This window comes from Elephantulus edwardii, unplaced genomic scaffold, assembly GCF_000299155.1.
Source record: "Elephantulus edwardii isolate Elephantulus edwardi_28Jun2011 unplaced genomic scaffold, EleEdw1.0 scaffold00508, whole genome shotgun sequence".
NCBI classification, from domain to species: domain Eukaryota; kingdom Metazoa; phylum Chordata; class Mammalia; order Macroscelidea; family Macroscelididae; genus Elephantulus; species Elephantulus edwardii.
The window spans coordinates 191674-213894 of NW_006400258.1; the positions used below are offsets into that span (position 1 = coordinate 191674).

A 22221-nucleotide genomic window follows, 5' to 3' on the forward strand; every position below is an offset into this window, starting at 1 on the left:
TAGGTTTCGCATTAGGACGATCAAGTGTTCTGGGATTCCCATTCTTCTCAGAGTCAGCCATAGTTTGTTATGATCCACACAGTCAAATGCCTTTCCATAGTCAATGAAACACAGATAGACATTCCTCTGGTATTCTCTGCTTTCAGCTAAGATCCATCTAACATCAGCTACAGCGTTTTTGCCAATAGTCTCTATTAAAGAAATCCTTTCTATAAAAAGGAAACAGATGGTGAAAAGACTCAAAGTGTCAATTATTTCATCTTGCTTGGATCCACAATCAATACACTTGGTACCTACCCGCAGTCAGGAGATCAGGAGACTTATTGCATTGGAAAAGTCTGTAGTCAGAAACCTCTCCAATGAGGAGCAGTGACAAGTGGCGAGCTTGGTCCAGGCCGTGGTCTCTTCAGTCTCTTGCTATGCAAAGCTGAACAATGAATAAAGATGACAGGATTGATGCCTTTGAACTGTGGTGTTGGAGAAGAGTGTTGTTGAAGATCCCATGGACTACCAAAAGAACAGATATGTCTTGGAGAAGGTGCAGCCAGAATGCTCCTTGGAGGCAAAGATGATGAAACTTTGTCTCACATACTTTGAGCATGTTGCTAGGGGAGGTTATTCCTTGGAGAGGGACATCATGCTTGGAAAGGCAGAGGAATAGCAAAAGAGAGGAAGATTCTCAACCAAGTAGACTGACACAGTGACTACAGCAGTGGGTTTGAATGTGTCAGAGATTATGAGGATGGCATAGGATGGGACAGGGTTCAGATTTGTTGTTCATAGGATCTTGAATCATACTAGATTGTATGGCATCTAGTAACAAGAACAACAGGTCACAATATGAAACCACATCTCTTTCTTGTTAAGTGCTCATGACTTATAGGGACTCTAAGAACAAAAGAGGGAGCTCTGGTGGCCTAGTGGCAAGAAGCTGTGCTGCAATCTCCAAGGCTGGAGGTTTGAGGCCACCAGCTGCTCCGTGGGAGAAGAATGGGCAGTCTCCTCCCGAGACAGTTAACCAACTGTCTCTGAAAACCTTCTGGGGTTCAGCTATAGGTCTGTTCCAACTCGACTGCCCTATCCTGCACGATTGATAAAGCCCAATAAAAATATTTGTTAGGGACCATGTAAGTGCTTTATAATTATTCCTGATCAATGCTGATAATCTTTGCGTTCACAAGAAGCCCTACTAGTTTATGGAAATCACTAGTTCAGACTAGTCCTCTGGAGAATCAAGACAAATCCGTTCTCAATCACAAGCAAGTGTTCACAAGATGTCTTTGAGGAAAGCACAAGGGACTAACTTTCTGGTCTGTCCTTGGGTATTGAGCAGGTTTAGCGGAAGTTTGGAGTGGGGAAAAATTTGAACCTCCTTAAGTTCCCTCAAAGAATGGAGAAAGACTCAGAACGTGCGCAGGAAAAGTAGTTGAGAGGAGAGAGCTTTCCCCATCCTCCTCTCTCAAGCGTTCCCATCTTGACTTCCAAGAATTAGAAATTTGAAGATACCAAGGTTTGTTCTTAGTGGGTCCCAGGCTCTCTGTACACACATGTTCAAGAGATCTAACTCTAAGAAGCTGGAAAAGTAAGGGGCCAAAAGGTCTGCACTCCTATATGCGATCCTGTCTAGGTTCCCTCAACCCTCCCGCTCCTCCTTTTTGCTGTACTCTCACTCCCAACCCCCCGCCCCTTCTTGTCCCCGCCCCATTCCTCCCCTCTCATTGGCAGAGTCGGCGATCTGGCCTCCCCGGTTTTTAAAGGGCCAGCTCTCCGCGCTGCGCGGGGAACTGCAGCTGGTCTCGGCCTTGCGGCCTGCGGGGAGGCTTCCCGGAGGAGGTGGTGGCCTTGACGGCGGTGGTGCATCTCAGGCCCCCAATCCCACAGGTTCCTTCCTGTCAGGTAGGTCACTAGTTCCCATCCTTAACGCGACTTTCCTAGCTCCCTATCGCCTTTATGACTCCCCCATTGACCATGTCCCCCTGATATCTCCACCTCCCTGCAGCCCCTGGACCTGGGTAGGACTTTATTGGAAGCCACGAGAAAGTCAGTGAGTGTGAGATGAGGGGTCCTGGGTACAGGACGCTTCCCATCTGTACAGGGGGAAATGCACACAGCCCCCAAATATCACAGGATCCCCCTCGCTGCACCCCACACAGAGCAGTACAAGTTGGTACTACCTTGAACATCAGAGCAAACACACCACCCCCACCCTATCCTACCCCTACAATTAGATATCCAGGCCTAGAGAGTATACATCATTCAGTCATCATCAAATCCAAACAGTTCACAACATCAAGAGACTCAGCTCCTTCCTTAACAGACAGGCAGGCTCTGTGTGTGGGCCCAGAACACACATACACACACTTACACACTCACAGTTGACTGCTCAGTCTAATGTACCTGAAGTTCAAATTCTTTTCTAGTCCTCTAGTACTATATGGATTAGGCAGACTAAGATTGAAATCTGAGTGCTCAAGTTCATCCCTTGAGCATGATCTGCTCCATGGATCTGGCTGCTCCTTATCTGTCCCCTCTGTGGCAGGTCTGACCGTCTATTTGTCCATCTCTGGAGGTCCACAATGACCACCTTCAGCCGCCAGGAATTTTTCCAACAACTGCTGCAGGGCTGTCTCCTGCCTACTGCTCAGCAGGGTCTGGACCAAATTTGGCTGCTCCTTGTCATCTGCCTCACCTGCCGCCTCCTTTGGAGGCTTGGTAAGTGCCTGCCAATATCATGCACTGCCATGAAAAACCACACCTTATTCTGTCATGTCCTGCTGTGCCAAGCCCCACCATTATTATATCCAGCCCTAGCATGTCCCACATTTCATTCCACTACACTATGTCCTGCTATGTTCAGCCACTTCATGCCACATTGTGCCAAGGCATGTCCGGCCACATCAAGCTATACATTTTATTTTAGTAGTCCTAGGATTTAGGACTCTGGAAAAGAGAGGTACCTGGTTGTTGGGATACCAAACTTGTATATCCCAAGGTTATAAGCTACTGAAATGCTGATATCACAGAGGTATGAAATCCTAAACCACTAAGGATTCTGACGAATTGAAATGCTCATATGCTAGGATTAAAAAATGCTGGCATTTAGAATTTATAGAATCAATTCATGAAGATATTTCTGGATTCTAAGATTCTGAAATGTTTCCACAATCATGTTGTTATTAGTTGCCATGTGTCTACTCTGACTAATAATGACCCTATATACAACAAAATTAAACTCTACTCGGTTTTTTACATCCTCACAATCTGTCCTGTGCTTTGTTGCATCCACTCAGTCAAATCATCTTGTTGAGAGTATTCCTGTTTGTTTCACTGACCTTGTACTTTACCACTCATAACAGACCTATACCCAAGGCTTTTGTGGTCCTAAAATGATAAGATTCCAAGTATAGGATGTTGAGATTTCTGGAAATCTGAGTTACAAAGAGTCTACATTTTTCCTTCTCTTCAGATACATCATTTTTAAATATTTCAAATCTACCAAAAAGTTGGAAGTATAGCACAATGAACCTCTGTATGAACCTCAACAGATTCTCTAACAGTTAACATTTTGCCACAATAGGCTCTGTCAGTCTATCTGTTCTGTCAGTCAATCTAGCTAATCTTTCTGAATCACTTGACTTGCTGGCATGACACTTCACCCTCAGATTCTTCAGTGTGTGATACCCCCCCAAAAAAAACCAAGGATATTCAAGCCTCAATCAAGTTTATATTCACCTTTCCTCCCTCTCCAGCTCCCCAACACCAACTCTGGGACTCTCTCAGTCCCACTACATTGCAACTTCTAGGCTTTTGTCCAGAATGTTGCCTTCTGCCCAGGTTTCCCTCCCCTTCCCACTAGTCCATCAACTTTTTCTTTCTTCTCTCTCTTTTATCTAAAGGATTGCCATCCTACCTGAAGCATGCAAGCACCGTGGCAGGAGGATTCTTCAGCCTCTACCATTTCTTCCAGTTGCATATGGTTTGGGTTGTGCTACTCAGCCTCTTGTGCTACCTTGTGCTGTTCCTCTGCCGACATTCCTCCCATCGTGGAGTCTTCCTCTCAGTCACCATCCTCATCTACCTACTCATGGGGTATGGATGTGCATCCTTACCCCCAGGCCTTTGGGCGAAGGGTGGATGGGCCACCAGGCAGCTCTTCTACTGGCTGTCCAGGACAGGGAGAGTATGGAATTCCCTGGCAGTGTCTGGGAGAAGAATTCTCCTATGAAGTCAGAACAGGAAGGTGTTAAATGTCTCTGGAGAAGGAAATCTGGGAAAAGTGTTCTCATGGGAGGTTATGTAAGTGAGAGAGTAAGATCTTAAGGGGGAAATCAAGACTATATAGGACAAAGAAAGTATGTCTCTTTCCTAAAGAGGGAGTTCTAGAGAATTATTCCTTCATGAGGTTGTGTATAAGGGAAGACATAACCATCTTTGCACCTTGATTTCCCAAGTCTGTGGTTGTGGAGGCCATAGGGATCATGGGGTCAAGACCAGCACTTTTTCTCTTAGTGAGATGCACATGGTGGACACCGTGACATGGCACAAGATGCGAGGTAGGCAGCCCTGCCTGCCTCTCTCACAGGCCAGCCTTTCTGCCCTGCCCCACATCTCTCAACTACCCTCACTTTTTTGCCTTTCCTTCCCTTCTTTTTTCCTGGATCCATACCCCCCACTGTACATGCAGGCCTCAGATTTCCCTGGTGTTTGCATTTCTGTCCTCCATGAATTTTAATTTTTCCCCACAAGTCTGCCTATCTTGAACCTACTTGCCCCTCTGCCTGTAGGATTCCATGCTCACTTGTCCATTCTTGTATGCCTCTTTTCCCTCCCACCTCACTTGGTGCTCCCTACCTCCTTCATGCTCTCTGATCCCTCTGCTTGATCCTGGGTGCCACACATAGGGGCCCAGATGATTGTGGCCATGAAGGCAGTGTCTCTGGGCTTCGATCTGGACCGTGGCGAGGTGGGTGCAGTGCCTTCACCTGTGGAGTTCATGGGCTACCTCTACTTCGTGGGTACCATCGTCTTTGGGCCCTGGATATCCTTTCACAGCTACCTACAGGCTGTCCAAGGCCGCCCATTGGTGAGATCCTGAGTGGACAGGTGGGCAGGGGCTGTGGGAACTACCACAGGACAGTGCTCACGGAGCCTTGATTCCCACAGAGCTGCCGATGGCTGCAGAAGGTGGCCCAGAGCTTGACACTGGCCCTGATGTGCCTTGTGCTGTCAACCTGTGTGGGCCCTTACCTCTTTCCATACTTCATCCCCCTTGATGGTGACCGTCTCCTTCGAAAGTGAGCATAGCCTTTGAAGCCTCTACCTTGCATTTATGGGGTTGGGTAGGGACCTGGGGTCTCCCCAGCTTTGAGCTTGTCGCTTAATACTCTGTCTGTCTTCTGTTACTACAGCAAGAAACGCAAAGCCAGGTAAATGAGGGCAGGTGTGAGGGCGAGTGGGGCTAACTGGGGAAAGGGGGACACAGTCTATGATTGTTTCTGCAAGTCTGACTCTGACCATCACCCCATGACTAGACAGAGAATGGATGTCTGTCTGTTTGTCTATTTGACCAAGATTAGCTCTATGTACTCTGGCTCATATGGCTGTATATATGGTTGTATATCTGGTTATCCATCTGTTCAGCTTTTTCTCTGGTTGAAACACGTTTTGTGACTAATGGAGAAGTACCTCTCTGTCTAGGGTTTATGAGTGGATTGGCAACTGACTCTTTGAATGTGAGACTATGAATTATGGCTGTCAGGTGATACCATTATCAATGATAGAATGTACAATTGTCACTGGAGATATTACCATCTATAATTTCTAACTGTTAGGTATTGAGTGCCTGTCTGAATGGTTCTGCCTTTGTGCCTCTAGCTGTTTGGTGTTGCCTGGCTGAGAGGTCATAGCCAACTTTGTGCCTTTGTTTGTACCTGTCTATAAGACTGACTGACTACTTCTACTTTGATTCTAGATTTTGATCCGGCTCTTTGATTGGGTTCCTTCCTACTCTTACTACTTACTGGCTATAGTTATATCTGCTACTAAATGAGGCCTTGAAAACATTGACTTAACCAATATCACCCAAATAAGCATCCAGCCAATAAACTTAGAACTTATTCCAGAATCCTCACTTTTCCCAGTGAAAGATGTTGCCTATTTTTTGTTTTGTTTTTTTGGGGGTTGTCTACTTTTTTATAGTTTCTGACTGTCCAACTAACAGAGTGGCTGTTTTGGCTATTGAATTATGTATGTGTGCAGAGTAGGGGGTTTGATGGATGTTCTCTGTGTCTAACTAAAGGACTTTTTTTATGTCTTACAGTCACTGAGAATTGCTAGACTGGGACTCTGATAGTACCTGTCTCTGGCTGTGCAACTATGTTATGTGTAGGTCTGTGAGGCTGAGCCTTTGATGATGGCTAGCTCTGAATGCCTGGCCCTGTGTGGCTGCAGTACTATGTCATATTGCAGGACAGCTCATGCATCTATCTGATCCATATGAAATTATCTGACTGTGTATGTATGAGTGTGACTGTCCATTTCTTTTACCACTGTTTCTGTCTCGTCTGTGAACTCAGGCCAGCTTCCAGGGCTTTTATGACTCTCTTTCCTTTCTTCTCTGCTGTGCTCCTGACCCCTGGGGATCCTAGGGACACCATGGTAAGGTGAGTCTACAAAGTGGAGCTGGGGATACTGACAGATGGTGGGAGCACCATGCCAGGACCTGGGCATGATGCCTCTCTCCCTTGTTACCTTCTCCCCAGGTGGCTGCGAGCCTACGAGAGTGCTGTCTCCTTCCACTTCAGCAACTATTTTGTGGGCTTTCTATCCGAGGCCACAGCCACATTGGCAGGGGCTGGTTTCACCGAGGAGAAAGATCACTTGCAATGGTGGGGAGAGAAAGGCTCCCCTGTCTCACAGGGTGCTATTTAGAAGAGCTGTAGGGAGGAGGGAGAGGTGTGCCCAGGGGAGGGAAAAAATGTGTATGTCAGATAAATGGTGATCACAAATGCACTTGTATATCTCTTCTGCACCCAGGGACTTGACAGTGTCTAGGCCACTGAATGTTGAGCTGCCCCGGTCCATGGTGGAAGTTGTCACCAGTTGGAACCTGCCTATGTCTTTTTGGCTAAATAACTGTGAGTCACTAAGTCATCACTCCAGCAGAGTTGGGAGTTATCAACCCAAACCCTTCGTACAGCAAACATTTATTGAGTAGTGACTGTATGCTAGATACTGAAGATACAGTGTGAATCTTCAGGAGACAAAAATCCCTGCCCTTGGTGTAGCTGGCATTTTAGTGGAAAAGATACTAAATCAGAGCGGGAAATGCACAATAGTTCAGTGCTTTGGTAAAAAAGTTAAGCAGGTAAGTAAGATCCAGGAATGAATTTGGAGGAAGACTGTGATTTTAAATAAACTAGCCAGGGCAAACTTAATTGATGTAACATTTGAATAACAACCTGAAGAAAGTGAGAGGACAGCATGCAATGTGGCTATGTAGGAGAGCCAGCACATAAGCCCTGAAGTGGAAGTGCATGGTGTATACACAGGGAAATGAGGAGATCCTTCTGGCTGGGTGCTGGGTGGAGTAAATGAGATGTAGAATGGTAAAATGTAAGAACAGATAACTGGGGGGTCAGGGGGTCAGGGGAAAGAGGTATTGGAGAGACTGATTGCATAGGCCCACATAGGCTTTTACTCTGAGTGTGATAGGGGCTCAGAGGAAAAACATGAGGAATATTTTTGAGCTGAGGAAGGCTGTAACCTGATTGAGCATTTACTAGAATTCCTATGGTGAGGGCGATGGTGGAAGTTATGAAAATGCCACTGCAGTAATCTTGGCCAGTGATGATGATGGTTAACTGTGTATATAGTGAGAAGTCAGATTCAGGGTAAAATTAAGGAGCAAACTGGTGGGGTTTGCTGACAGTTTGAGTATAGAAGTTGAAGGCACAGGGTCACTAGAATTTTTGCCCTGAGAAACCGGAAGGGTGGAGTTGTCAACTCAGTTGGGCGATACTGTGAGAGAAGTTTAGGAGTAAAGATCAAGAACTATGTTTTGAATATGTGAGCTTTGAGACTTGGGGCTTCAACAGGTTACAGTTCTACTCATCCTGCCCTATGGAATTCTGAGAAGACCAGAAGGATCTCAAGAGAATCTTGACCCACATTTCCCCCTTACAGATGTTTTCAAGAATGCTCTCCACCTGGGGACTTTCTCAGCCGTGCTAGTCACCTATGCTGCCAGTGCCCTCCTGCATGTGAGCAGTGTGGAGTGGGATCAGGGTGGAAGCATGTGGCGGAAGGGCAGGGGCTTGTCCTTTTTCACCTCATTGTCTCTTGGGTCCCTTCAGGGCTTCAGCTTCCACCTGGCTGCTGTGCTGTTATCCTTGGCATTTATCACTTATGTGGAGCATGGTAAGAGCAAGACCCAGCCTGGCTGAGATGGTAGAAGGCTGGTGGAAGGCTGAGACCACTACCCCTCGAGGATGACCTAACTTCCTTATTTCTATCCACCCACTTCAGTCCTCCGGAAGCGACTAGCTCAGATCCTCAGTGCCTGCGTCTTGTCAAAACGATGCCCACCAAACTGTTCACACCAGCATCGCTTGGTGAGGGTTCAGCCTGGATGACCAACCTCATGCCCAAATCATCCCTTCAAAAACCATTATTTCAGTCACCATTTTATATCTATTTCTGAATGCCTGGCTTCCTGGCACTGTTTTAGGTGTTAAAACATAGTAAACAAAACAAGCCAAAATCTTAGCCTTTGTAGGACTACCGTTTTAATGGAAATGACAGTAAATAAGTCAGTAAAATATTACAGTTTGTTGGATTGTGATTAGTATTATGGATAAGAGAAGGAGGGCAGGAAATTTTAGTAGCAGTTTCAAGCTTAAGTAGGGAAGTTAGAGGAAGCCCTCCTGAGAAGATGTGTTCAAGTTCTTTGACTGAAGTAGGTAAAGAAGAGGACCGTTCCAGGCAAAGGGAACAACTAAAGTAAAAAGCCTTGAGATGGAAGCAGGCCTGAAACATTTGAAGAATAGGCAGGTGTCAATGTGACCTTAGCAGAATGAGTAAGAGGTGGAAAGCGTGGGCGGAGATACAGTGAGTGACTAGTTCCTTTTGGACCCTGTAAGTCATGGTAGGATTTGGGGGTTAGTTTTGGGTTGTTTTTTTCATTCTGTTTGCAATAAGAAGTATGGACAACCTCATATTTGTCCCACCAACTGGCAACTAAGGTTCATCATCATAAACCCCCTTGATTCAAAGTTTCACCATTCTTCTTACTGTGCCTGAATACTCTTATCTCATGCAACTGGACATCCTTACTACATACTTGACTTGGACATCCTCATTATTAACTGTATCCTGTGGAGCTCCCACTGGAGGAGTTGAATTATCTTTTTCTTACCTCGGGGGGTAACTTTGATACCCCTTCTCCCTATATCTGCTATGCCTTGTGTGTCTCCCTGGACTCCCCTGCCCAGGTGGAAGTGGGGGACAGTGAGTAGGTCTAGCTGCCAATGCTGTCCCTCTGTCCCTGACAGGGCCTAGGAGTGCGAACCTTAAACTTGCTCTTTGGGGGCCTGGCCATCTTCCACCTGGCCTACCTGGGTTCCCTATTTGATGTCGATGTCGATGACACCACAGAGGAACAGGTGAGGTGGGACACTTGGGCTTGGGGACATTATTCAGGGATAGCACTTCCTGGTCATAGAAAGCATTAGGCAAAGATGGGCACCAAGTCACAAGATCCTTTAGCTCACATAGCCAAATCTTCTCAATTCTCTTTTCTCATTGTCCCTCTAGTTGATTCACACTCTTGGATCTTTTTGTTTTTGTTTAGGTAGCATTTACATTATCTTTGTTTCCTTTTTAATATAATTTTAAAATATTTTTACTCTGTTTAAGTGTGTCAACTGTGGGGTTTGTAACTTTTTATTCATGTCAACTATGTAAATTCAAGATTTTATTTCTTTTTAAATAAAAAAATATTTTTAACTAAAAAAAAATACTTTTTATTACTTTGGCACCTGCAAAATTCAGGCTTTAATTTTTAATTGAAAAGAACTGTTTTATATTTTTATTATTGGAAAGAGGTTTTTTTAAATTCAAGTTGAGTGTGCAAAGTCTAGATAATGATTTTGTAATTCATAGTTCAAAAACCATGTGTAGAAATCAGGATATTTATGAAAAAGTCATGCTCCCACTTCATGCCCTTTCCACACAATTCTACCCTAAACCTCCTTAGAGGCAGCCACTTTTATTCATTTTGTGAAAATATCCTTCCAAACCATAAACCTAAGAAGCAAATACAAAATTACTTTTTAATCATCTTTCCCTGTATTTACCCTAATGGTAAAATGATACTATTCTGCATGCTACTTTTTTAAAATATAATAATTATTGTTAGTGTTCCTCATCAGTAACCTCATTCAAAATTTTTTCCCATTGTGACATAATTTCATTTGTCCCTTATTAGGGAACACTCAGGTAGCTTCCAGTCTTTTGCTGTCACAACTGATACTGTGTCAGGTACCCTCATACACAAATTCATCCAGGTGAAGATTATGAGTGAGTCTGAGCATTTTTCATACATTAAAGAGTCATTTACTTTTCCTTTCCTGGTCACTACCTCCTTTCTTGATTTAAGGTTTTTCTTTAAAAAAAAATCTTTATAGGAGCACTTTATATGTATATATTAAGGAGATTACAGGTCAAAGTAGAATTGCTTTGTCTTGGTTTTTTTCTTCTTAAAACACAAAATAAAAAATTGTTTGCTTTTTATATGCAAAACTTTACTATGGGAATTTGTAGGGCTATTTGAGTAGACTAAATGTGTGCAAACGATGAGTTCTCCTGAGATTCTTTATCTTTGTGTGGAATCATCACCTGTTTCTTTCCCACAGGGCTATGGCATGGCATACACTGTCCACAAGTGGTCAGAGCTCAGTTGGGCCAGTCACTGGGTAACTTTTGGATGCTGGATCTTCTACCGTCTCATAGGCTGAGACACAAATGTGGCACATCATGGCCCCCTCAAGACCCCTCCTTAGGGTGCCAGTTCTGCTGAGTAATGAGAGAAGACCCTCTCTCCACCTCTTTCCCATCACCTTAACTCCCAACACAACTTTTCTCTCTCTCTCTCTCTCTCTCTCTCTCTCTCTCTCTCTCCCCCCTCCCCCGCCCGCCCCTCCATTTCTATGTTTCTCCACCCCACCACAAGGCCCAGGGAGGGTAGTCCCTAGCAGATCCTAGGGGTAAAGGATTGCTTGGGGAAGGGGAGGGGAAGAAGGGGAATCAAAGGCCTCCCTACCTTCCTTCTCCCTTTTTTATAAATATATTGTTATTGTCGAATAAAAATAAGAAAGATACAGTGGGCTCTTTCTTCACTCTCAGTGGGTAAAATGAGAGTAGAAGGGGATACAACATATCCCCTATTCCAGCTGGATGTAATAATAAGCAGCTTTGGAAGAGGAAGCAGGTTGTGATTGATGCATGATTAATTAAATGTAAGATTTGTAATTTATGCCAGAGGATAGCAGTCTCAATCCTGATTGATTTGAGTGAGTGGGAACAAATTGGATAGTTGTGGAAACAGAAGACTCAGTAACTATCCAACTGGTTGCTTCCACTGGATCAAAGAGGAATGAAAATAAGTAGATGGCTGTTGTTATTGTGTACTGTTGAGTCAGAACTGACCTGACCCTCTAGAGGGCTTTCAGAGGCAGTAAATTCCCATCCTTCTCCGAAGGAGCAGCACCTTTCCACTAGGCCACCTATCTTCAAAATAGATGTTAGGTTGGTGCTCACTGGTCCTTAGGAATGAGGGTTCTGGATTCTAAATGGATGAAAAGTCTGAGGAATAATAATAAAGAGTCCCTTGCTAATTAGTGTCACGGGACTGGGGTTCAGATTATTTCTTAAAACTTCAAAATCAGGCGAAATGAGGATGGACGCTGTCTTTAGGGCTAAGTAGTTCTGAAAGCTGAAGGATTTAGAAACTGAGAGGGTGTGTACAGAATGTGATCTGTTCATCTGCTGCAAGTATTAAGGCTTCCTTGCACATTCAGGCATCAGGACGGAGTTAGCCTGGGATCCTGATTGTCATCCCCAGAAAATATGGGCAGAGAACACAGTGCAGATGATTCACCGGCACATTAGCGGGAGGATGCACAATTTAATGATTCCTAGCTATGATCAACGCCTCTTTCTAGGAAGAAACTTGTGAATTAGAGCTCAGATTCTATGCTGATTGGCTGGTTTAGACGTAAGGACCCTGTGACCATCCCCCTGCCAGCACATCACTCCTCATTCCGTTTTAGCCAACAGCGACAATGGCACCACGCATGAGGGCGGGGCTAGATGAGTATAGAGAAGTTCTGTTGGTTAGAAGCATTATTGGCCGCCTCCCCAACCTTTCCATTGGTCCTCTCCATAAGGGAAGGTAGCTCGTGAGTAGACTGGCCCAAATTAGGGTGATTCTGAACCCTAAGAGCCATTACAGACAGGTCCAGGAGCTGGTGGGGAAGTTTCTGTGATCGCGCTGCTGGGTGAGTTCTCCTTACCCTGGTCCTTCACTCCATCTCGTAATTCTCAACAGCCAGCCTGCCATCCCAAAGCACAACTGTGCGAGACCCTTTCACACTACCCCCCTGAGCCAGCTAGCTACCCAGTGGTTGTCGACGATAGAAGGTCTCCTTTCTCTTTGAACAACTGCCTTTCAGGGTTCTGGTTTATTGGTGGTCTCTTTATTCGACTACCTTTTTCCTTTTTAGAGAGCTCTATAGTTGCACAGCTAACTCAAAGTCAGGAAGTTCGAACCCACCGCGGTAGAAAGATGGGCACTCTTCCGTGCGATTTACAGCCTTCCTACAATCTGACTCAATTCCGACTCTACTGCAATGAGGCTGAGGGTTAGTTTTGGGGGTCGTTTGTGTTGTGTTTTGGTTTTTTGTTGTTTTGTTTTTTCTTTTCAGCGCCATATAAGACCCCTCCCTTTTACCTCCTATTTTGTACCTCTTGCAGATTGTGCACTGCTGTCGGAGGGCCCTGGCTTTCCAAACACCACGTCTAAAAATCTGAATCTGATTTTTGTCTCTTCCATCCCTTAATTGCACTTTTCAAGGCTATATTTAGGGGATAGCAAGAACAGTGACTTTCTGTCTTTCCCTTTAAACTGTAACCCCTGAGGTTGGAGACCAGGCCAATTTTTCCAGTATTTGTCCCACTAGACAGTAACCCCTGAGGTTAGGGACAGGACCCAGCTGCTTGTGTCTCATTCCCCCAACAGACCTAAGAAGGTGGGACTAGACCTGGTCTTGTGAGAACTTTGAATGTTAAGATAAAGCTATTGTGCAGCAATGAATAGAAAAAAAAATAAATTTAAAGACAGAAATCAAGAATGGCCTCATTAGCTACCTCTTCAAAATATGATCCCACGGATTAGAGTAAATACCAAGGGTATTGGCACGTAATAATATTATTTCTAATGCAGTCTTTTATAGTCTGTCTGTAAACTAAACTAAATTTACTAGCTTAGTACATTTAGTTCACTTACATTGCTGTGATTGACAAATTATATTTTATTTTACTCTAAATCTACTTTGAAGCAGGAGTGGCATTCACTTCCTAAACTGCATGCCTCTGGAAACTCTGAACTTTGATAAATGGTAATGGTTGTGGAAGGGCTTCAGGCCTTTTGTTCATGAGGTCGCTACGAGTTGTGCTCGACTGGATGGCAATCAAAAACGACATAAATCAACAGTGGGCTTTCTACTTATGTAGGTTTATCTGCTCCCTCTTTTTATCTCTCTGTAGATTGTTCCACAAAGAGATGACCACCAGCATCAACTCATTGCACCCATACTGGCCCCGGCACCTGAAGCTGGACAACTTTGTGCCTAATGACCGCCCCACCTGGCATCTCCTGGCTGGCCTGTTTTCCATTACTGGGGTCTTTGTGGTAACTGCATGGCTGTTGTCAGGTCGAGCTGCAGTTGTTCCACTGGGGACTTGGAGACGACTATCCCTGTGTTGGTTCACAGTGTGTGGGTTCATACATATGGTGATCGAGGGGTGGTTCTCCCTCTTCCATGAAGACGTTCTTGGAGATCAAGCTTTTTTATCTCAACTTTGTGAGTCCTAAGTTCTTTCATGGGCCATGAGAGGGAGTTATCAGAACAGAGATTGACTTGGATGTTTACTTATCAACCATCTTTCTCATTAATTTCTTTCGATGGATCATTTGTTTACACCAGACAATCTTAATACTTGCTATCCTATGAAGACCCTTGATGAGGTGGATTGATTCAGTGACTAGAGTAATGGGGGTAGGTGTGTCAGAGAGGATAAAGTTGGCTCAGGATAGAGCAGGGTTCAGAGCTGTTGTACATAGCGTTGCTATGAGTCAAGCAACTCGACAGCATGTAACAGCAGCAACATGTGATATTTTGTGTAATGTACTATTCTGAGTTATCTTGTTTTACATATACTGGTAGTTGAAGACAGTTCCTTTCTGACAACTCTGTCATAAGTTCTGACATAAAACTATTGCCTCATTTAATTTAGTTTTCATTTATTTATTATCAATATATTTATAAATAATAGGAAACTGGTAGCCTAGTGGATAGGTAATTGTGTTGTCAACCCGTAGGCAGTTGGTTCAAATCTACCAGCTAGTCCTCAAGAGAAAGATGAACAATCTCCTCCCTTACAATTTATAGCCTACTACTAAAAGAACATCTCAAAATGATAACATCAGCAAATTATATGCTGCAACATTGTATGTAGTAAATATTACTGATGATAAGATGTAAAAAAATAAACAATCATAAATGCCATTTATTATAATTCCACTGCATTATTCACAGGCTACCTGTATTGTAGAATCCAAACAGTTACACTTTTCACAGGTGAGGAAATTGAGGTATATAAATGATATGTGAACTCCTTTTCTTACTTTTATTTTTCATTTATCACTCTTGTTTTCTTCAGGGAAAGAGTATGCCAAAGGGGACAGCCGGTATATTCTGTAAGTGTTTGCCTTTGTCAAGAGTATTGGTTTAGGGTGGTGGTAAGTCAAGAAACACTAATGGGGCACCCTGTGGGCAAAATACACTGATGCCAGGTATTCCCTATACATTCTCTTACAGAGGTGACAACTTCACAGTATGCATGGAAACCATCACTGCATGGATGTGGGGACCACTCAGCCTGTGGGTGGTGATTGCTTTTCTTCGCCAGCAACCACTCCGCTTTGTCCTACAGCTTGTGGTCTCTGTGGGTAAGGAAAAGCAATTAAAGGGGTATCCATAGATATTAGGACATCTCTTTAGATGGAGTTTCTCAATTGTGCCCTTGCAAGAGTGAGTCAGAATAAATAACAAACCCTCTGAAGTTCTAGAATAGCCATGTTCCTCTTGCACCTACTCTCTAAAGTAAAGAGGATCAATGGTGGCCTAATGGCAAGAACTGTGCTGCAATCCCAAAGGCACGCAGTTCAAATCCATCAGCTACTTCTTGGGAGAAGTATGGGCAGTCTCCTCCTGTGTACTTTACTGGCTCTGAAAACACACTAGAGGATCAGCTAGGAGTTGGTTCCGACCTGAGGGCATAAAACAACAACCTCCTACATCACAGTATCCTGTAAAGGTTACATGAAGTTGGCCAGTGGTGGCAGGAGGTCCCCGGCTCCTCCAACATAAGGATTCTGAGATCCTGTCATCTAAGATGCAGTCCTCCTTTGCTCTTAAATTTGCTTTCTTTGGTTCTGTATTTTTGAGCTGTCTTGGAGTCTAAAGTGACTGGGGTAATCGGGATGGGTGTGTCAGAGGCCATGCGATTGACACAGGATAGAGCAGGGTTTAGGGCTTGTTGTACCTAGGGTTGTTATGAGTCACAAACGACTCGACGGCACATAACAACAACAACAAAATTCTAGAGAAATATTAGGTCTCTCATACAATCAGAAATTTTCAGCACTCTGATTTCTGAAATTCTTAGCCCTATGGTATCAGAACTTTTAGCACTCTGAATTCAGGAGTCCTGAGCCCTGAAACTTTAAATGATGACTTCAGAAGACACCTTGGATAAGCTTCCTCACAGAGATTCTCCTTCCTCTTCTATTTTCCACAGGTCAGATCTATGGGGATATACTTTATTTCCTGACAGAGCACCGTGATGGGTTCCAACATGGGGAGCTGGGGCATCCACTCTACTTCTGGTTTTACTTTGTCTTCATGAATGCACTGTGGCTGGTGCTGCCCGGAATCCTTGTGCTTGATTCTGTGAAGCATCTTACTTATGCCCAGAGTGTGCTAGATGCCAAGACCTTGAAAGTCAAGAGCAAGCAGAACTAATTGAATGGGTGGACTGGACTTTGACCACTGGCTGATGAGGAAGTCATTATCTACCACAAGTCAAATCCTCCTCCTTCAGGTTGGAAGGGAAAAATGCATCTGTCTACTGAGACTGATGATTGGACACCAGAGAGAAGAAAGAGAAAGAGGTTAGGTGAACTTCTATTAGGAGAACCATTGGGATAAAGGCACAATAAGATCTAGAAGGTCCATGGTGATGGTATTTTTCTAGAAATAAAGGATTCTGACCCTAACATTGAGAAATCTTTCATTATTAACTCCAAAGATGCCTTAAAGCTGACCCCACACACACAACCCCTCCATCACTTATTCCATAGAACTTCTTTCTTTCAGCCCTCTATTATTCCATAGGCCTCATCTGTTAAAAATCCTTTTACTCACAATGCAAATTCCTACCACTGACCCCGCAGACACACCCATCACTCACCAATAAGCCCCTGTCACCCTACAGGCACTCGCCACTGACACTACAGACCCCTGATTACTCACCCCACTCCTGAATACCCTACCTCAGAGAGCTTGCATCATTCATGTTGTTAAGTGCAGTAGAATCAACTCATAGCAATCCTATGAATAACAAACCTGAGCCTTGCCCTATTCTGTACTATCCTCATCTCTTGATATTTGAGCCCACTGTTAAAGACACTGTATCAGTCCATCTTATTGAGGATCTTCCTCTCTTTCTGAACCTCCACCTTTCCAAGCATGTTGTCTTTTTCCAACGGCTGGCTCTTCCTCACAACATGCCCAAAGTATGTGAATCAAAGTTTCACCATACCTCTACAGAAACCCAATCATTGCTATCTTAAAGACCTACATCATTCACCCTATAGGTCTTTATCATTCATTCACACTACAATCTTCCACCATTCACTATACAGACCCCCTACACTCACTCTAGTCGTTGTACTTAAGTCTCCTTATAACTCACCCTGCAGATTGCTACACTCACTTCACAGATCACCTCATACACCTCCATCACTTACTCTAAAAACTCCACATTGCAATTACCCCATCATTTACCGTACAAACCCTATTACTCCATTCACAAACTTCCCATCACCCAATAAATGCCATAATTTATTGCATAGACTCCATCACCCACTTCATAGACTCTCATCCTCTACAATCCTTATACCTTTCCCAAATCTACTCATCTGATGGACTGTATCTTCATACTCCCTACACCTCATCGTTAACCACATGGATTTCCATTATACCTCAAAACCTACATTATTCAGATGTTACCACTTGTCACACAGGTCTTTCATATGTACCCTACAATGCTATTACTCCCATAGACCTTATCACCCACTTTTCAGACTTGCCCATTACTCATAATTCAAACATTTTCAGCCCACAACTCCCTACCCCCATTACCACACAGATGCCTCTTGCTCAGTGAACAGACCTCCAGTTCTTTGACAAATGCCATCACTCCATGTTTGTGAAGGAAACATGACCTCCCTGCCATTTATGCTGAAGAACCTTGAACATTAAACTCAACAAACCTTACAGCTCCCATCACTTACCTCATAGACTCCATCACCACATAGACACCATCACTCACCCACTAACCTAACTCCACATACTCTCATCACTCACTACTGACCTCTTGTCACACAATCCCCATTTCTCACTGCATAGAGAATCCTTATAACTTCAGAGACCACCTTCTCTCACTTTTCTGACCCCCAAATCTTTTACCTCACAGTCTGTCACTCCATCGACCCTGTCACTCATCCCATAGACCCTTCATCATCCCATAGAAATCCCATCATCTACAGACACAGAAACCCACATCATTCATCCCACAGATCCAACCACTAGTCTTATACGCTCCACATCAAACACCTTACAGACTCTCATCATTAACCCCATCACTCACTCCACACACATTATTCAAACTGCAGACCACATGCCACTTCTTATGTACAACTCATAGCAACCTTGTGAACCCTACCTGAACCTTGTCCTATCTGGTACCATATGCATTATCTCTGATACTCTTGAACCCATGTTTTCTGTTTTGTTTTGTTTAAATTTATTATTAATTTCAATGAAAATTTAGAGACTTTGGATTTCCATTCATTCATCATTGCACTTTTATCGCCTCCCAACCCTCCCTCCTAGTACACTACCCTCTTGGAAAAGAAAAAAAAATTCTTTCATTGTTTTACAAACCCTCCCCCAGGTCCACTCCACTATGCAGCCTTCGCTCTGGACTCCTGTCATGACAAACATACCTAATCACATATCCCTTTTAAACAGTTTTCTCCCTCATCTGTTTCAATGCAGTATACATTATTGAACCCATCTTTCTCAGTCTCCCCCCAACCCTGATGTCAGTCCTGTTTTACAACAGTGGCAGCATGCAGTATTTGTCCTTTTGTGACTGAGATACTTCACTCACCATAATGTCCTCCAGAGTCACCCATTTTGAATATTGCATGAGTTCCTTGTTTTTCAGTGCAGTGTAGTATTTCATTGTGTGAATATACCACAGCGTCACTATCCATTCGTTTGTTGATGGGCACTTAGTTTGTTTCCAACTCCTTACTATTGTGAACAAAGCCGCAATAAACATGGGTATACAGAGCCCATTGTTAAAGTCACTGTGTTAACCCATCTTGTTGAGGATCTTCTTCCTCTCTTTTGCTGACATTCCACCTTCCCAAGCATGTCTTTTTCCAAGGACTGGCCTATACTAACGTGCCCAAAGAATATGAGATATATATACCACTTAATTCATTCCCTATGCCCCACATTCATCATATAGACAACTCCATCTACCACTCCACAGCTGCCAACACAGACTACATCAACCACTTCACAGATGCCAATCAATATATTGACCCCAGACAACTTACACCACAAACACCTCATCACTAACATCATTGACTCTTATCATTGCCTGTTGTTATGTGCCATGGAGTCAAGTACGATTTATAGTGACTCTACGAAAAATAGCTCTGGACCCTGCTGTATCTTGAGCCAATCTCACTGTCTCTGACACACCTGCTCCCATTGCCGTAGTCACTGTCAAACCGCTATATCTAGGGTCTTCCTCTCCAGCACTGACCCTTCCAAGCATGATGTTCTTCTCCAAGAACTGGTCCCTTCCTGGCAACATGTCCAAAATATGCCAGAGTTTAAAAATCCTTGCTTCCAAGGAGCAACCCGGCTTCACCCTTACCAGGATTCTATCCATGGCATGTTCAATACTCTTAACACCACAACTCAAAGATATCAATTCTTTTTCTGTCATCCTTAGTCATCATCCAGCATGCAGATAATTGAGAAGACCATGACGTGGATCTCACCTTAGTCTCTAGACTTAAGTTATTGCTCTTTAGCACTCTGCCTACCACTCAACGTAAGACCTCTATTCACACTTCAGTGCCCCCATCACTCATCCTGCAGCTCTCATAACATTCATCCTACTTAAAAAAAACTCAGTAAGACTGAGAAAAACTGGATAGATTGTGTATGCTGCATTGAAGCCAATGAGTGAGAGAACAGTTTAAAAGTAATATATTTTATGGCATTATGATTATCATAAGAGTTCGGAACGAGGGTTGCAGAGTGGAGTATACTCGGGGGGGGGAGGGGGGGGATAGTATACCAATGAAGGAGTTTTATCTTTTGCTTTTTAAGGAGAAGAGCAAACTGGGGGTGGGGGTTGGGCGGGGAGAAAAGTGCAACAATGAATGAATGGAAATCGAAAATCTCTGTAAATGTTCATTGAAATTAATAAAAAAATTAAATTAAAAACACCAATTTTAGATTCGATGAGTCTAAACCAATTCATTGACTCTGCTTTGGGTTCTCTGAGGCTGTAATTCACAAGGGACGAGATTACTCTTTCTCCCCTGGAGCTACTGATGGATTTGAAACAGTACAAAAGCTCAGTCTTTGGATTAGCAGCACACTGTCCTTCGGAGTGTGCCATCAGAGTTCCCCTATTCATCCTACAGAACCCCATAATTAGCCGCATAAACTATTTTGTCCTACAAACTCCATCAGATGAGTTGTGTATTGCTATCCAGGGTTTCATTCATGAAGAAAGCAGAATGCCATTATAAAGACAGAAGAGGAAAAGATCATAATAGACATCAGAAGCAACTGAATATTGCACTAGACTGCTGGGAGGCCCAAACAAAGGGAAGAAATCAGGTGTTGAAGAGTTGAATAGAAGATTTCAAAGGGCAACTTGTGAAGACAAAGCAAAGCATTGTAACAAAATGTGCAAAGAGCTGGAGTTAGAGAATAAAAAATAACTCAGCAAAAAAAAAGAAAAAGAAAAAAAGAATAAAAAAATAACTCAGCATTTCTCAATCTCAAGGAACTGAAGAACAAATTCAAGACTCAAGTTACAGTACTGAAAGATGCTATGAGTAAAATCTTGAATGATCTGGAATGCATCAAAGGAAGATGGAAGGAATATACAGAGTCACTATACCAAAAGATTTGACTGACACAGAACAATTTCAGGAAGTAGCATATGATTACGAACCAGTAAAAATAAAAGAATTTCAAGCTCCTCTGAAGGAATTGGCTTTAAAAAAGGCTCCAGGAATTGATGGAATACCAATTGGTATATTTCAACAAACAGATGCAGCCCTGGATGTGCTCACTATGTTGTGCCAAGACATCTGGAAGACGGCTATCTGGCCAACTGATTGGAAGAGATCCATAGTTATTCCTGTTCTCAAAAAAAAATGAGCCAACAGAATGTGGAAATTATAAAAAAAAATATCACTAATGTCACATGCAAGTAAAGTCAGTCTGAAGATTACCCAAAAACAACTAAAGCAGCACATTAACAAATAATTAACAAATAATTTAGAAGAGGCTGTGGCACTAGGGGTATCATTACTGATATCAGATGGATCTTGGTTGAAAGCAGAGAGTACCAAAAGAATGTCTATTTGTGTTTTCTTAACTATACAAAGGCATTTGATTGTGTGAATCATACAAATTGTGGCTAACATTGAGCAGAATGAGAATTCCAGAACATTCTTATGTGAAACCTAGACCAAGAATCTGTTGTCCAAACAGAGAGGGGGAATGCTGCATGTTCAAAATCAGGAAAGGAGTGTGTTAGATATGTATCCTGTTTTCATAATTTGTCCTGCTAAAATTAATAGCAGACTATGAGATGTCTCAGGTCAGCATAGTCCCAAATACTTAACCAGCTGTATGTGTCCATAATTTCTAACATTAACAGCTCCATCCATGGGTCACTTTCCCAATTCCTCTATGGCCCTTGGGTTCAGATTCACTAGAAGGTCTCCCAGAGACTCGGACTCATTGGGGGAAATGACTCACGTGACTCTAGGTATGCAGGCAGGTTTTGGAGAAATTGAATCCTGTAGACTGTCACTGGTAGCACAGCTAGATCATGATTGTGGGTGCTGCAGGCTGGTGGTGTAGAGACTGGTGAGCAGCTGGAAGATATGTCTCTGGTGAGTGGGTTTTCCAAAGGAAAAAAGTGCCTGGCACTAAAGTCCCATGAACCTCTAGTCAGATTGCTTGCATTTGTGGAAGGAATCATTGGAGAAGTTCAATATCGGCAGTGAAAACTAGGCCAGCCATCAACAAACGAATGGCTAGAGAAGCTGTGGTATATTCGCATAATGGAATACTATGTTGCATTAAAAAACAAGGAACTCATGCAATATTACTCAAAATGGTTGACTCTGGAGAACATTATGCTGAGTGATGTGTCCCAGTCACAAAGGGACAAATATTGCATGGTGCCACTGTTGTAGAATGGGACTGTCCTTGGGGTTGGGGAGAGACTGAGTAAGATGGGTTCAATAATGTATGCTGC

General features: G+C 43.4%; 2 protein-coding genes across 6 annotated transcripts; both read left to right on the plus strand.

The window, feature by feature from the left end:
- The first annotated feature begins 1750 nt into the window (after positions 1-1750).
- PORCN (porcupine homolog (Drosophila)) lies at positions 1751-11132 on the plus strand. Of its 5 annotated transcripts, XM_006903089.1 has the most exons (15): positions 1751-1896; positions 2540-2712; positions 3897-4089; positions 4510-4553; positions 4902-5083; positions 5164-5294; positions 5409-5426; positions 6648-6662; positions 6762-6887; positions 7036-7136; positions 8185-8261; positions 8355-8418; positions 8527-8612; positions 9552-9662; positions 10914-11132. In XM_006903089.1, the coding sequence occupies exons 2-15, from the start codon at positions 2577-2579 to the stop codon at positions 11013-11015; spliced, it is 1386 nt and encodes a 461-aa protein (XP_006903151.1). In that variant the 5' UTR covers positions 1751-1896; positions 2540-2576; the 3' UTR covers positions 11016-11132. The 5 variants fall into 5 exon arrangements, with proteins under 5 accessions (XP_006903151.1, XP_006903152.1, XP_006903154.1 ...); XM_006903090.1 differs by lacking the exon at positions 6648-6662; XM_006903092.1 differs by lacking the exons at positions 5409-5426; positions 6648-6662.
- A 2708-nt stretch (positions 11133-13840) lies between these two features.
- On the plus strand, positions 13841-16364 carry LOC102862564 (3-beta-hydroxysteroid-Delta(8),Delta(7)-isomerase-like). The gene is made up of 4 exons (XM_006903094.1): positions 13841-14141; positions 15001-15037; positions 15159-15289; positions 16141-16364. The coding sequence occupies exons 1-4, from the start codon at positions 13841-13843 to the stop codon at positions 16362-16364; spliced, it is 693 nt and encodes a 230-aa protein (XP_006903156.1).
- Positions 16365-22221: the final 5857 nt, after the last annotated feature.